This window comes from Armigeres subalbatus, chromosome 2 (assembly GCF_024139115.2).
Source record: "Armigeres subalbatus isolate Guangzhou_Male chromosome 2, GZ_Asu_2, whole genome shotgun sequence".
NCBI classification, from domain to species: Eukaryota; Metazoa; Arthropoda; class Insecta; order Diptera; family Culicidae; genus Armigeres; species Armigeres subalbatus.
The window spans coordinates 79,380,060-79,393,202 of record NC_085140.1 but is presented as its reverse complement, the minus strand read 5'-3'; the positions used below and the strand labels follow the sequence as shown (position 1 = coordinate 79,393,202).

The 13,143-nt window shown below is 38.0% G+C and overlaps 1 protein-coding gene across 4 annotated transcripts in view; it reads left to right on the top strand.

Moving 5' to 3' along the window:
- Positions 1-13,143, top strand: part of LOC134209409 (zwei Ig domain protein zig-8) — a 969,833-nt gene that overhangs the window by 833,565 nt on the left and 123,125 nt on the right. For all 4 annotated transcript variants that reach the window (XM_062685397.1, XM_062685395.1, XM_062685396.1 and 1 more), the window contains one exon: positions 8,139-8,273. In XM_062685397.1, coding sequence (XP_062541381.1) covers positions 8,139-8,273 — 135 coding nt within the window. The remainder of the gene's footprint in view (positions 1-8,138; positions 8,274-13,143) is intronic.

The following is a 13,143-nucleotide window of genomic DNA, read 5'->3' as shown; positions in this document are numbered from 1 at the left end:
GAAGAGCAGGGATTAACACGAGTGGTACAATTTTCAATAAGTCCGTCCAGCTATTTGTTTTCGCCGACGACATAGATATTATGGCACGTAACTTTGAGAAGATGGAGGAAGCCTATATCAGACTGAAGAGGGAAGCTAAGCGGATCGGACTAGTCATCAACACGTCGAAGACGAAGTACATGATAGGAAGAGGTTCAAAAGAAGACAATGTGAGCCACCCACCGCGAGTTTGCATCGGTGGTGACGAAATCGAGGTGGTAGAAGAATTTGTGTACTTGTGCTCACTGGTGACTGCCGAAAATGACACCAGCAGAGAAATTCGGAGACGCATAGTGGCTGGAAATCGTACGTACTTTGGACTCCGCAAGATGCTCCGATCGAATAGAGTTCACCGCCGTACCAAACTGACAATCTACAAAACGCTAATTAGACCGGTAGTCCTCTACGGACACGAGACCTGGACGATGCTCGTGGAGGACCACCGCGCACTTGGAGTTTTCGAAAGGAAAGTGCTGCGTACCATCTATGGTGGGGTGCAGATGGCGGACGGTACGTGGAGGAGGCGAATGAACCACGAATTGCATCAGCTGTTGGGAGAACCATCCATCGTTCACACCGCGAAAATCGGACGACTGCGATGGGCCGGGCACGTAGCCAGAATGTCGGACAGTAACCCGGTGAAAATGGTTCTCGACAACGATCCGACGGGCACAAGAAGGCGAGGTGCGCAGCGGGCAAGGTGGATCGATCAAGTGGAAGATGACTTGCGGACCCTCCGTAGACTGCGTGGTTGGCGACGTGTAGCCATGGACCGAGCCGAATGGAGAAGACTCTTATATACCGCACAGGCCACTTCGGCCTTAGTCTGAATAAATAATAATAATAATATTTTCGACGGATGCTTTAAAGCGGCACTACTGTAGCTGTTTCATTGCACCTAGGTATGACGTTTGTGTTAATTGCATTCTGAGATGATTTAGATTAAGTTTCAATGTTCCTGAAGGGACGTAATGTTTATGTTGGGCAAAATAATTCCCACTACCATCTCTCTCTAAAGGGCCAGCTGGTAAGGGTGATGACAACTACAGCGTCGAGTGGCAAGAGTGCGAGTTCGAATCCCGCTCGAAGAGAGTAAAAATTGTGTTTCATTTGAATTTGAAAATACAATAATGATATAATATGAAAAAAAAACTATGTAACAAATAGAATTAGAAAAAAAAAACATTGAAAAATAAACTTTTTTTTTTCTTGATTCTAAAATAAAGCATTTATTCAGCATTTCGGATGCTGAATAAATGCTACTCAGGAAAAATTTCAATTTGTCGATAAAGAGGATAAACCACTTAAGAAGCCATATATTGCGCCAAAACCTGCATTTATTTATTTATTTATTTTATTTTATTTATTTATTTAACAATCGTTGCAGCATAAGGAATATTCCTTTTAAGGCGCTACATCTAGAAAAAATGATGAAAATACAAAAAACTTAAATTACTACGAATCTTAATTTTAAATCGTTTGACTAATTTTGTTGATTTCCCCTGTTGAACCATTTGACGCATTCCCGCTTAAAAGCACTAATTGTATTGCTGTTCTTCACATGATTTGGTAATTGATTCCAAATTACAATGCCCCTAACAAACAAAGTATTCGCGAAATGGGATGAGTTAAATCATGGTACTATAAAGTTTCTAGTGCGGATACTTTGAGAAGGATTAAGTTTTGCAAATAAATAATTAGGAGATGACGAATGGATAATTCTAAACAAAGTGGGGCATGATCTCATTTTAAAAAAGTCATTGAAAGGGCAGCCAAGTAACTTGAATTGCAAATGGGAAGCATGAGAGTATCTTGATAAGTTATAAATGTATCGTACGCAGCAATTTAAAGCAATTCTTAATCTTTTGATAGCTAGAACTGATGCATTCAAAAGAAAAACGTCTCCATACAAAAAGTGTGGATGGAACAGGGATTTGAACAGTTGTAATTTAACAACACTTGGTAATATTATTTATTATTTATTATTTAATAAATATTTTGTAAGGCGTAATGCTGACCATTTCTTGAGATGAACATAACTTTAGTTTTAGAGGGATTAATCGATAAAAGATTTTTGAAAGCCCAATTAGAAATGTTCAACAAATCGGCATTAATCTTTTGGGACAGCAATGATATAGGCATTCCCTCAATAGCAAAATATAATTGCACGTCGTCGGCAAACATATGAATTTTACAATGTTTCAGAACACCAGGTAAATCGTTAATGAAGCAAGAAAATAGCAGTGGCCCAAGTATAGACCCTTGAGGTACCCCTGATGATATAGAAGTTGCCTTGGAGTATGAACCATCCGAAAATACTAACTGTGTTCGCTTCGAGAGATATGATTGCATTAAGTTTGCAGCTGATCTTGAGAATGAAAATTCCGTGGACAACTTATTTATAAGTTTTGTGTGAGAAACCTTGTCGAATGCTTTTGCAAAATCGATTAACAAAAGGAAAGCTACACCTTTTCTAACAATTACGGAGTGAATGTCATGATGCACTTTAAGGAAAGCAGTGGCTGTACTATGACCGTGACGGAAACCCGACTGAAAACTGTGCAGAAGGTCAAAATTATCGATATGGTCACGTATTTGATCTTTAAGAATACGTTCAAAAACCTTGGATAGCGCACATAAAATACTGATGGGTCGAAGATTTTCTAAAACAGATATTCCAGGTTTCTTTTTAATTGGGATTATCTTAGAACACTTCCATGAATCAGGAAATTTGGAGGTGCGTATGATCAAGTTGAAAATGTAACATATAATCGGGCAAACATAAGGAATTAATAACTTAATAAAACGAAGTGGTATGTTATCTAGTCCTACTGCATTAGATTTAATCGAATTGATGGCAATAATTACATCATTTTCTGAAATTTCTGTAAACCTGAAACCATGTTCATTTTGAGGTGCGATTCAACATAGATCTGTATCATTAGTAGAATTGGAACAAAAGTATTCATTGATTTCGTCATTACTGTAGTCATATTTTTCATTACGATTAACAGATGTAATAACATTTATTTTTTTAATTCTTTTCCATAGATCTTTATTTGAGTTAGAAGATGTTAGATTACCAGCCACATGGCTTCTTTTTGCGATGTTAATCAATGTGGTAACTCTGTTACGAAAACGTTTAAACTGACTACGATTTGAAGCAGACCTATTTGTTTTCCAAAGCTGATAAGCGATGTCACGCTCTATTATTGCATGTGCAATTTCTTGGCTAAACCAAGGGTTTTTCTTTGGCATCCGTGTACGAATCGGAACGAACTCATTGAACAAATCTAGTAACGTCATATTGAAGAAATTAACAGCTAAATCAGTATCAGATATGCTAGAAAATAAGTTCCAATTAATTTGATAAAATGCATCTATCAGTTGTGGTATATTGATGTTATTATAGTCACGATATGTTTGAGTTGTGATTACTTCAGACCGAATTACATCAATAGACGCAAATAAAACATCATGTTTAGAAAAAGCAGGGGCAGATACTTAATTGAAATTTCGAACAAATTCAAGATTAGTTAAAAACAAATCAATCATAGAACATCCTCCATTAAAGAAGTGTGTATTTTCTGTATTCACACATTCCAAACCATAGTTATTTAAGCAACTTTTTAATCTTTCAGTCTTCCTATCATTTTTATTCCAGTTAGTATTAAAGTCTCCTATAAGAAGAACATTGCGATATTGTAAAGATAAATCCATAAATTTATCTAACATAGGTTCCGAACAATAATTTCCTGGAGGATTATAACAAACTCCAAGGAGAAACTTTTCTGATTGATGCATAATCTCTAGAAACAAATATTCAGTTTGGTCCATATTTCCGTTTCCAAAAATTTCAGATGCAGAAAGCACTTTACATTGCAAGAAACTTTTATAATAAATGCATACACCACCTCCACGACTGTACACGCGATCATTTCTCACAATGCTGTATCCTTGCATTTCTATTAGTGAATCAGGTATATTCTTTGTAAGCCAAGTTTCACTCAAGCAAATTAAATCGACTTTACTGTTTTTGAAGCACATTTTAAACTCATCAAATTTACTCATTTGGCGAGCGCATAGGCTTTGAATATTAATGTGGCAGACATTTAGATATGAGGAGTCCAATGCACAATTCATCACAATCCGAGGAATACAAACGTTTGCAGGAGCATCATCTGGATCATCAACGGACATCGAAAAATAGAAAAGGAATCGATAAACAGCAGCAATGCATCATGGCACCCAACCCAGAGGAATCAACAAATAAATAGATTAATGAGAGAGCACTACTTTTACAATTTTTCAATAATTCATTCATCATTAATTCATTACTTAATATATAGTGAATCCACTTATGGGGCAGCAGGGACTATGTCCAAGGGCTTGACGACCCCTCCCAATGGCCACTGCGAGTTAGGGGGCCTGCCTAGGATGTGGTGGGGTTTGACAGTGGGCTCTGTTAAACCTCTACAAAAAGCTGCATGTGTCCATAAGCAGGCCCTATCAAACCCAGTCAACACATGAACGTATATGGTGTCGTGTAGGATGCTGGAGTGCAGGCGATAGATGTACTTTTTCACACAACATGTATGTATATCGTCTCCAATTTAGCATCTTGTATTGCACCATGTGCGATTTTATGTAGACTGGGAAGCGAACGTGTGCCGCTCAAAGTGCACAAGCCCAACACGAGTGCCAACCGGCACATCAGGATTAATACCAGTGAGATCCTGATTACGGTATACTGGTCAATTCAAGTGACACACACACGCGCGCGAAAGTAATGCAAAATAAACGACATGTAAAATGAACGTAAATTTACATTCTTACTTAACGTCAAATAGAGATAAAATAAGGATTGCTGAATAACATTAGCTTTCCGATTACTATCAATTATTTTCAATTTTAATCCCGTTTCTTTTTTACTTTTCTTATGTTAATGAAATGATAACGCGGGCGCCTAATCCGAAATTCAAATGAACAATCGCTCACTTTGAGCGGTTGATTGTTTATTCTCGCGAAGAATTAACAATTGAACAAATTAAGGAAATGCTAATACTGCTGTGTAGAAGTTCCATAGGTCACATCACTTTCCATGGTGAATCTCGATCTATGTTACTGATTACCCCACCCAACTAACACTACTTCCTTCCCGTGGTAAATGTGGAGATGCAGAGGTATTCTCGGTCTCTAGTAGCAACAATTACCACACACATTCCCTCCCTTTCCCAACTGACTGTAAGGACTTGGCCGGCGCCGTTATTGATCAATATTTGCGAGCTGCTGAAACGTGCACTTCGAGAATAGTTGGTAAATCCCAACCACTATTTACTTGGATCATAGTGCAATTTGCACCAGTTCTGATCAATCACGGAGTAGCAACCATTGATATGTACAGTCAGTCTAAGCTAAGCTAAGCTAAGTGAATCCACTTATGAGTGTTTTAGTAGCAGTACATGGGCAGCAACGCAACAGTCAACAACAACAGCAACAGCAGCAACATAGGTAGTCCCTCACCCTTATCCCAATAAAACTTTCAGGACGGAAGATAAGATGGAAATCTGAGGAATGGAATCATGGGAAAATTAGGAAGGAAAGTAGAACAGCTTTATTTAATTTAAAACTTTTAGGAGTGGAAGGATACACGGAATAATAGGATACGGTTCACTGGAAGAATGGGAAGGATAACATTAATTTAAGGTCACTCCTGACGGAATCCAAGATTAAAAGTGCTCGCGTTTTCGGGGGCACACCGCTCGATTCAGAAGCGGCGCACAACTGTCATTTTTGTTGATTTAGCTTTGCTGCGTCGCAGCATGCGTGAAATAATAAAAATGACAGTTGTGCGTTGCTTCCGTATCGAGTGGTGTGCCCTGAAACAACACTAATCTTGAATTCGTCAGAGCTATAGAAAAGGGTAAACGTCTCCAACTCGTCTAGCGATTGCACCATCACAGCTTCATCATCCGGCGTAGGTTTGATGAAAACACACCCATCCTTTGTAAATACTGCATGCAGCTTCCCTGATCGCCTCAAACTGATTGCTTTGCCTTTAATTCGACGAGCCTCGTCCGTCATATTCTCGTTGATGTAGATGCGCTTATCAACATTGAATCCGATATGAATCAGCGAAAGGTTGCGTACCGAAAGATACCGACGATAGAAGTTGTCTCTGGCTAACTTGAAGGCAAACTGCAGTACAATAGGTGGAGTGGCACCGTTGGCGATAGGTACCTTGGCCAAGCGTTGTGAATACAGCAGCGGCAGGTCCTGTTCAGTGTATCCAAGAGCAATGGAAACCTTCCGAATAAGTATGGACACATCTTCGTTGGAAACATATGGAACACCAGCCAAAATCAAGTCGTTAGATTTTTCAGCAGCACGAATCCGCTCACTGTTTTGATGAACATAGGTACGCATTTTGGTGATTGATGTCGATAATTCGTTGATATTGGAGGTACATTCAACTTTGAACTGATGAACATCATTTCGCAGTGTTGTTATCTCAGCTTGCAAGTCCGCTTTGCACGAGTCAATTCTCTTGTTTGTGTTATCAAACATACTTTGCATTCGAGAAAAAAGATCATTCAAACTTTCAATTTGATCTTCGTCTGTTCTATCGAGATCATCTCTGGAGCGTTTGACGTTATTCCCCTCGCAGTTTTTTCCGAGCGGCACGGATAAATTGGCTTTGGGTTTTACCATTGTATAGCGCACTCGATCGAAACACAGAAATGAACTGCGGTGAGTGTCACAGCGGGTAACTTGACGATACACAATGGCAACCACCAGACGACTGCGAAAGTGGATTATGGGAATCGAAAACTGTATTTATTAAAGTTTTCAGCTAGTTTGAGCCCAAAACTCCATTCGCCACTTTATTTGGGACACAAGATGAGGAGATCTGTCACATTACAGAGTTATGCGGTATCGAAAGCAGGATATATTCAACACAGATGAAAATATGTTGTGATTTTAAATGTATTTTTATGCACATAGGAGCATGCAAATAAATGTAACATTCAATTGATCTCACTATTCTTTTAAATCGAAATAAATTTAAACTATGCTTGCTTGTAAAATTCAGTCAAATGTAATTTAATATAAAATGTTAATTCGTTTGATGGGATAAGGTGCAATTTTAAACGTCGTTGAGTTTTAAAAATTATTTGCTGTGAAGGTAGAATCACTAACCCGGATCTACTACTCACTAATCTCGCTCATCCCTTAAGATCCCCCTTAAATAGCATTAAAGGCGAATATAATAGGGCTTATTGGCATCTAATGTTTTGCCGTAAAGGCGCATAAAATGCCACTTTAATGCTTTATTTAATACTTACTGTTAACCTGGGATAGTACAATGTATCCTTACACAAAGACGTAGAGAGAAAATGGCGCTAGAAGTCTGCCATACGTCACTCTGTCAAGTTAACGAAACCACATAATCACCATCAGGGGCTCACGAAAACCACGGTGCTTTCGTCAGAAAACAAAAGTGATTTCGCCTCAAAAATGAATTTGTATTAATACACCATAATATACATATAAAATATATCGCAGATTTTGTTAAAATTTTAACAGCAATACTGTTCGATGTGATAAATTATTTTACAGGTTGATATTTGAACAATTGAAAACTTCGTGATATAATTACCAAACAGTTCTGCTGTTGAGATTTTGGTTTAATTCACAGAAATCTGTGTTTAACGAGCGGAACAATATGTGATGCAACAGTAAATAATTAATTTCTATCCCATAAAATATTGCTACGCTCGTTAGACGCATTACAAACCATATCCCAAATCTCTGACCCAAAATCATGGCAGCATTAGTGACGAATTTCCTGAAACTTTACTGGTAGCAGTTGCCAACGCTCATGGCAACAAGTTCCGCTTCTAAACCACCAACATCCCAACAAAATTGGAGTACTGTGTGCACCCACTACTAAATATCAGTAGCTTTATGCTTCCGCACACAATATCCCAAGCCGTTTTACTACAATCTCTGCCCGGACTAGTAATTCAACGAAGCATAAAATATAAGGTTTTATCTCACACGTTTTCCTCCCTTCTCTTGTCTCCCTTCACTTCCAGGTATCCACCCCGACCGGCGTTATTTCGCATTTCGTAAACCTGCAAGTGGTCGTACCCGAAGCATTCATACTCGGTTCCGGCGAGCTGCACGTGGATATGGGATCAACAATCAATTTAGTTTGCATAATTGAGAAGGTAAGTTCCTATTTTGACCTGCGCTGGGCCAGCAGTCGAAGCCGTCGTCGCAACAGCCAGAACGTGTGGAGTTTACTTGTACGAGAACACTCGTGCAAGTACTTACTACGGCTGGCTGTGCGGGCGGATGAAATCATGGATTCTGTCGGGTCGGAAAATGGCAGTTAGGATAGAGAGAGGTCGTTGATTATATTTTTTTTTGGTTTACGCTACCACTTTCCGTTATGAACCATTATAATTCTGCGAGGAAGCGACGTGCTTCATACTAAGCAGGATGCCCAGGCGATCCGGATGTGAGCTGGATTACTTTAGCTACACTAAACCCAGTGTTTTAGCGATCGTACACAAAAAAAAATTGAGGAGAAAGAATCTTAAAAATGAAGTATTTGAATAAGCAACATAAAATTTATCAATTTTACGAGATATCCTTAGACATATGTTTTGAGCAAAACGCTATTTCTGCATTATTCACCTTGCTTTCCTTTCATCACTCTAACAGATCTGATGATCTGTTGGACTCCAAAAACATTGCCATTTTATTAAGTAAAACATTCTGCATGAAAGATAACACTTCGGAGATTCCTCAGTGAGAATGAATTGCCAAAGCATTGATGACAAATCCGCAGACAAAACATTTCTATTCAACATGACTTGATAATTTCATCCAACTAGACAATGTTTTATTTGAAGAAATTAACAAATCAAGTACATATAACAGATCAACCACACAAAAAGTTTGTAGTCTGAAATATTGTAATTCATAAACCGTTTATAATTTGCGAACTAATAATTTCTTCCCACAGCTCATCCTTCCCCACATACAGTAAGGCACATACAAAGTGATCCAAACCTTTTTTTCCGGAAGTTAATTTCCAATCTAAAAGCAATTACCCAAAGCAGTCAGCAGCACCGGAGCTTAAATGCCACCCTTGAGACCCCGTGCCCAGAAGGGGATGCGAAGCTTACGCAGCGCTGACTGGCTGGCTGACTGGCTGGTTAGTTCAACAAAGACGATTTAGGGCCAATCTCTGTGTTGGAAAGCAATTATGTTCTGCGGAACTGCGCCCGTTTCCACAAATCAACTCAATTGTTGCAGCCCGGAGAAGACGGAGCACTCTAAAAGCCGCCATCATCGCTGTAAATGAGTTTATTTATATGACAACAAGGGATTCTGGGGGTAAGCGAAAGTAACGAGAGGGATTTCAGCTTGCTGGTTGAACAACAACTGAGAGCTTATAGTCGTGTGGTAACCGGCCGGCGGATGGCACAAAGTAAGTAATCGTGTTCTGCATTTGTGGGTTACCAGTGGTACAATGTTTTCCGATATTACGTGGTAACAGAGTTGTGACATTGTAGTAATAGCTTATTCTGGATTTGTTTAAATAGAAATGAGGTACATTTGCGATTCTAATGCTATTTGGGTCACCATTGCTTTTGCAATTACTACAATGTATCCAACAAAATAAACGTCAGAAGTAATTTATGTTTGGTTTCACAAATTATAATATATCATGTTCATGAGACTAATGGTTGACAGCATACCAGCTAAAGCAGTCAAAGCACTATCTAGAATTCAACACTCTGTAATTAACGAGAAATCGGAGAAAGGGTTTGGGTTTGTATACTTACGAAAGTACGAAGATAGCTCATATCAGATTGAATTAGAAAACAAACAATCGCTTTGAAAACGAAATACGAACAAAAAAAACAAGATTTTTTTTTATGGTGGTTATGAAATCATAGTGAATTAGTCCGCTGCTTACAATTCTCGTTGAACAATAAGGAGCTCCACAGAATTCTAATAGTGGCATTATTTTTTATGCGTCGCGGCTTTTTATAAGCCTTTTACATGTCGATTAGTTTATCCGCCACTATCAACTCCATGTTCTGGGTGTACTCCCATTGTTATTAACTGACAGTTTCTTCAATGCCAAATATGCCAAGAATTTTATATATTTTGTGGCAAGCAAAGTGCCACAATGCAGGATCCTAGAAAATCTCCAACCTGAAAAAGTCTCCATGACATGACCTGCCACCTCAGGCTTGGTTATATCGTATATACACCGACTGGTCTCAGCCAAAGCTATTGATTTAAATATAAATCGACTCGAAAACTCTCCTCCAGCTTGCCTTATCATTAAAACTATTGAAAATTAATTATAAACCTTTAAAAATAACTATTGCTAACTACAGTGAACTCTGTCTTACTCGATATCAAATATTATATATTATTGATTCTGTCGTTTTTCAAAGTACAGTGAAAAGTCAAAGTTACTTTGATCATTTTAAATAAAACAGTTAGACTTTGAATCACCAGTTGGCGCTGCACTATAGAAAAGTTATTCGCCAGCGACTTGTATGGGATAATCAAGAGTGGGCTTGGGCTATCTTGTACTTAAAAATCTTTGTCGATATTGAAAGGACCATCGAGTTAGGGAGGTATCGAGATAGGGAACAAATAAAGTGATAAGTTAGATGTTCGAAGTGAATAGTAAACAGCGGGAATTGAGAAGTGAGAAATGAGATGCTCGAAATGAGTACAGAGGATTGAGAAGTGAGTACTGAGAAACGAAGTGAGTATTGCACTACTCAATACATGTAACATGTAACATGAGAAGTAAAAAGTGAGAAGTGAGATGTGATAGTTGCAAAGTGAGAAGTAGGATGTGGGTAGTCAGATTAACAGAAGCAAGGGGTTATATGATGATTTATTTTTTGGATTGGCAACCTTATTTATTCTGCAGGACGGTTTGTATGTTTTGACCTTCCTAAAGATTTTTTTTATTGGCCACGCAAAATTTGAACAACACAAAGCCATAAATATGCTTAATGATCTATACAGATGAAAATGTCAACATTCTATCAAATTTTTATGCCGGAGACGAGCCAGCCTCGGGCTGAAAGTCTCCTTAATAAAGACACAAAAAAAAAAAAAAAAAAATTTATCATATTTGGATTTGAAGTTATTGCCTCAATATGGATACACTTGATCCCCCATTAGTCACCCATACAAAAATTTGGCAAAGCAATTCAAAAAAATATAAATCTGTTCTCAGGCTTCTAATTTTTTGTAGATTTGACAGATTTGATGAAGGGTTGGCAGGAAAAAATATTTATTGCGTAGATATCATAGAAAGGGGATCAAGTCTCCCCAAACTTTAAAATTGCATGTGCTGTCGAATTCAATAACAAAAATCGTTCATGTATACGCACAGCAATTCAAAAATTGAGAAGCGAGATGTTGGGTAGTGAGAAGAGAGTGGAGAGATATAAGACATAAAGAAGAAGGAAGACACAAGAAGGAAGAAGAAAAATTAAGGAAAGAGAAAAAATATCTCGTTTCTTACTTCTCGTTAATCGATTCTCACCTCTCACTTCTTACTACTTCCTTCTCACTGCTTACTTTATTTCACGCTTCTCACTTTCCTTTTTCCACTATTCTCTTCTCACTTCTTACTTCTCACCATTTATTTCTCACTTCTCATTTCGCACATCTCACTTCTCACTTCGTATTTCTCATTTTTCACTTCTCAATTTTACTTCCCACTACAAATTTGTCACTTCTAGCTCCTTACTTCTAACTATTCATTTCTTACTCCCCACTACTCACTTACCATTTCTTACTTCGAATTTCTCACTGCTCACTTTTAACTTCTCACTTAACACTTATAACTTTTCACTTCTCACGTCCAACTTTTCACTTTTCACTTCTTAATTCGCATTTCTCACTTAACACTTCCGCACAAAGCAAAACTTAAATTCGACGACCGGCCGATCCGCTTACTGGAAAAACACGACTGGAAATTTATATATATAACTTTGATTGTACTTTCACTTCCTGATTTATTTACTCACCTGCGCAAAGCAGAACAAAATAACGGCGACCGGCCTATCGTTTTGCCTTCCGCACAAAGCAAAACTAAATTTCGACGACCGGTCGATCCGCTTACTGGAGAAACACGACTCCAGAAGAAAGAGGGAAGAAGGAAAAAGAAAGAAGGAAGAAAGAAGAAGGAAGAAGGAGGAAAGAAGAAGGAAGAAAAAGAAAAAAAGGAAGAATGAACAATGAAGAAGGAAGAAGGAAAAAGGAAGAAGGAAGAAATAAGAAGGAAAAATGAGATAAGAAGAAGAAAGAAGAAAGAAGGAAGATGAAAAAAGAGGAAGGATGAAAGAAGAAGGAAGATGGAAGAAGAGTGTAGGAAAAAGGAAGAAGGATAAAAGAAAAAGGAGAAAGGATTAAGGAAGGGAAATATGCAGGATGGTAAAAGGAAGAAGAACAAAAGAAAAGGAAAACGAAGGTAGAAAAAAAGAAGAAAGAAGAAAGCAGGAAGAAAGGAAGAAAGAAGAAGGAAAAAGGAAGAAGAACAAAGGGATAAGGAAAAAGGAAGAAGAACAAAGGGATAAGGAAGAAGAAGGAAGAATAAAGAGAAGGAAAAAAAGAAAAATGAAGAAAGAAAAAGGGAGAAAATACAAGGAAAGATGAAGTATGTAGAAAGAAGAAGAAAGAAGTAAGAAGGAACAAGGTAGAAGAAAGAAGGAAGACAGAGAGAAAGTAGAAAAGAGAAGGAAGAATTAAAAAGGAAGGAGTAGTAGAAAGAAGGAATATGAAAGAATGAAGAAAACAGAAGAAATAAGGAAGATGGAAGTCGAAAGATGGTAGATGGTAGAAGTAGGAAGAAGGAAGAAAGAAGAAAGAAGAAAGAAAGAAGAAGGAAAAAAGAAGAAGGAAGAAAGAAGAAGGAGGAAAGAAGAAGCAAGAAGGAAGAAGAAAGAAGAAACAAGAAGGGAGGAAGGATGGAAGAAGAAGGAAGATGGAAGAAGGATAACAGAAGAAGGAAGAAGGATAAAGGAAGAAAAATATGCAGGATAG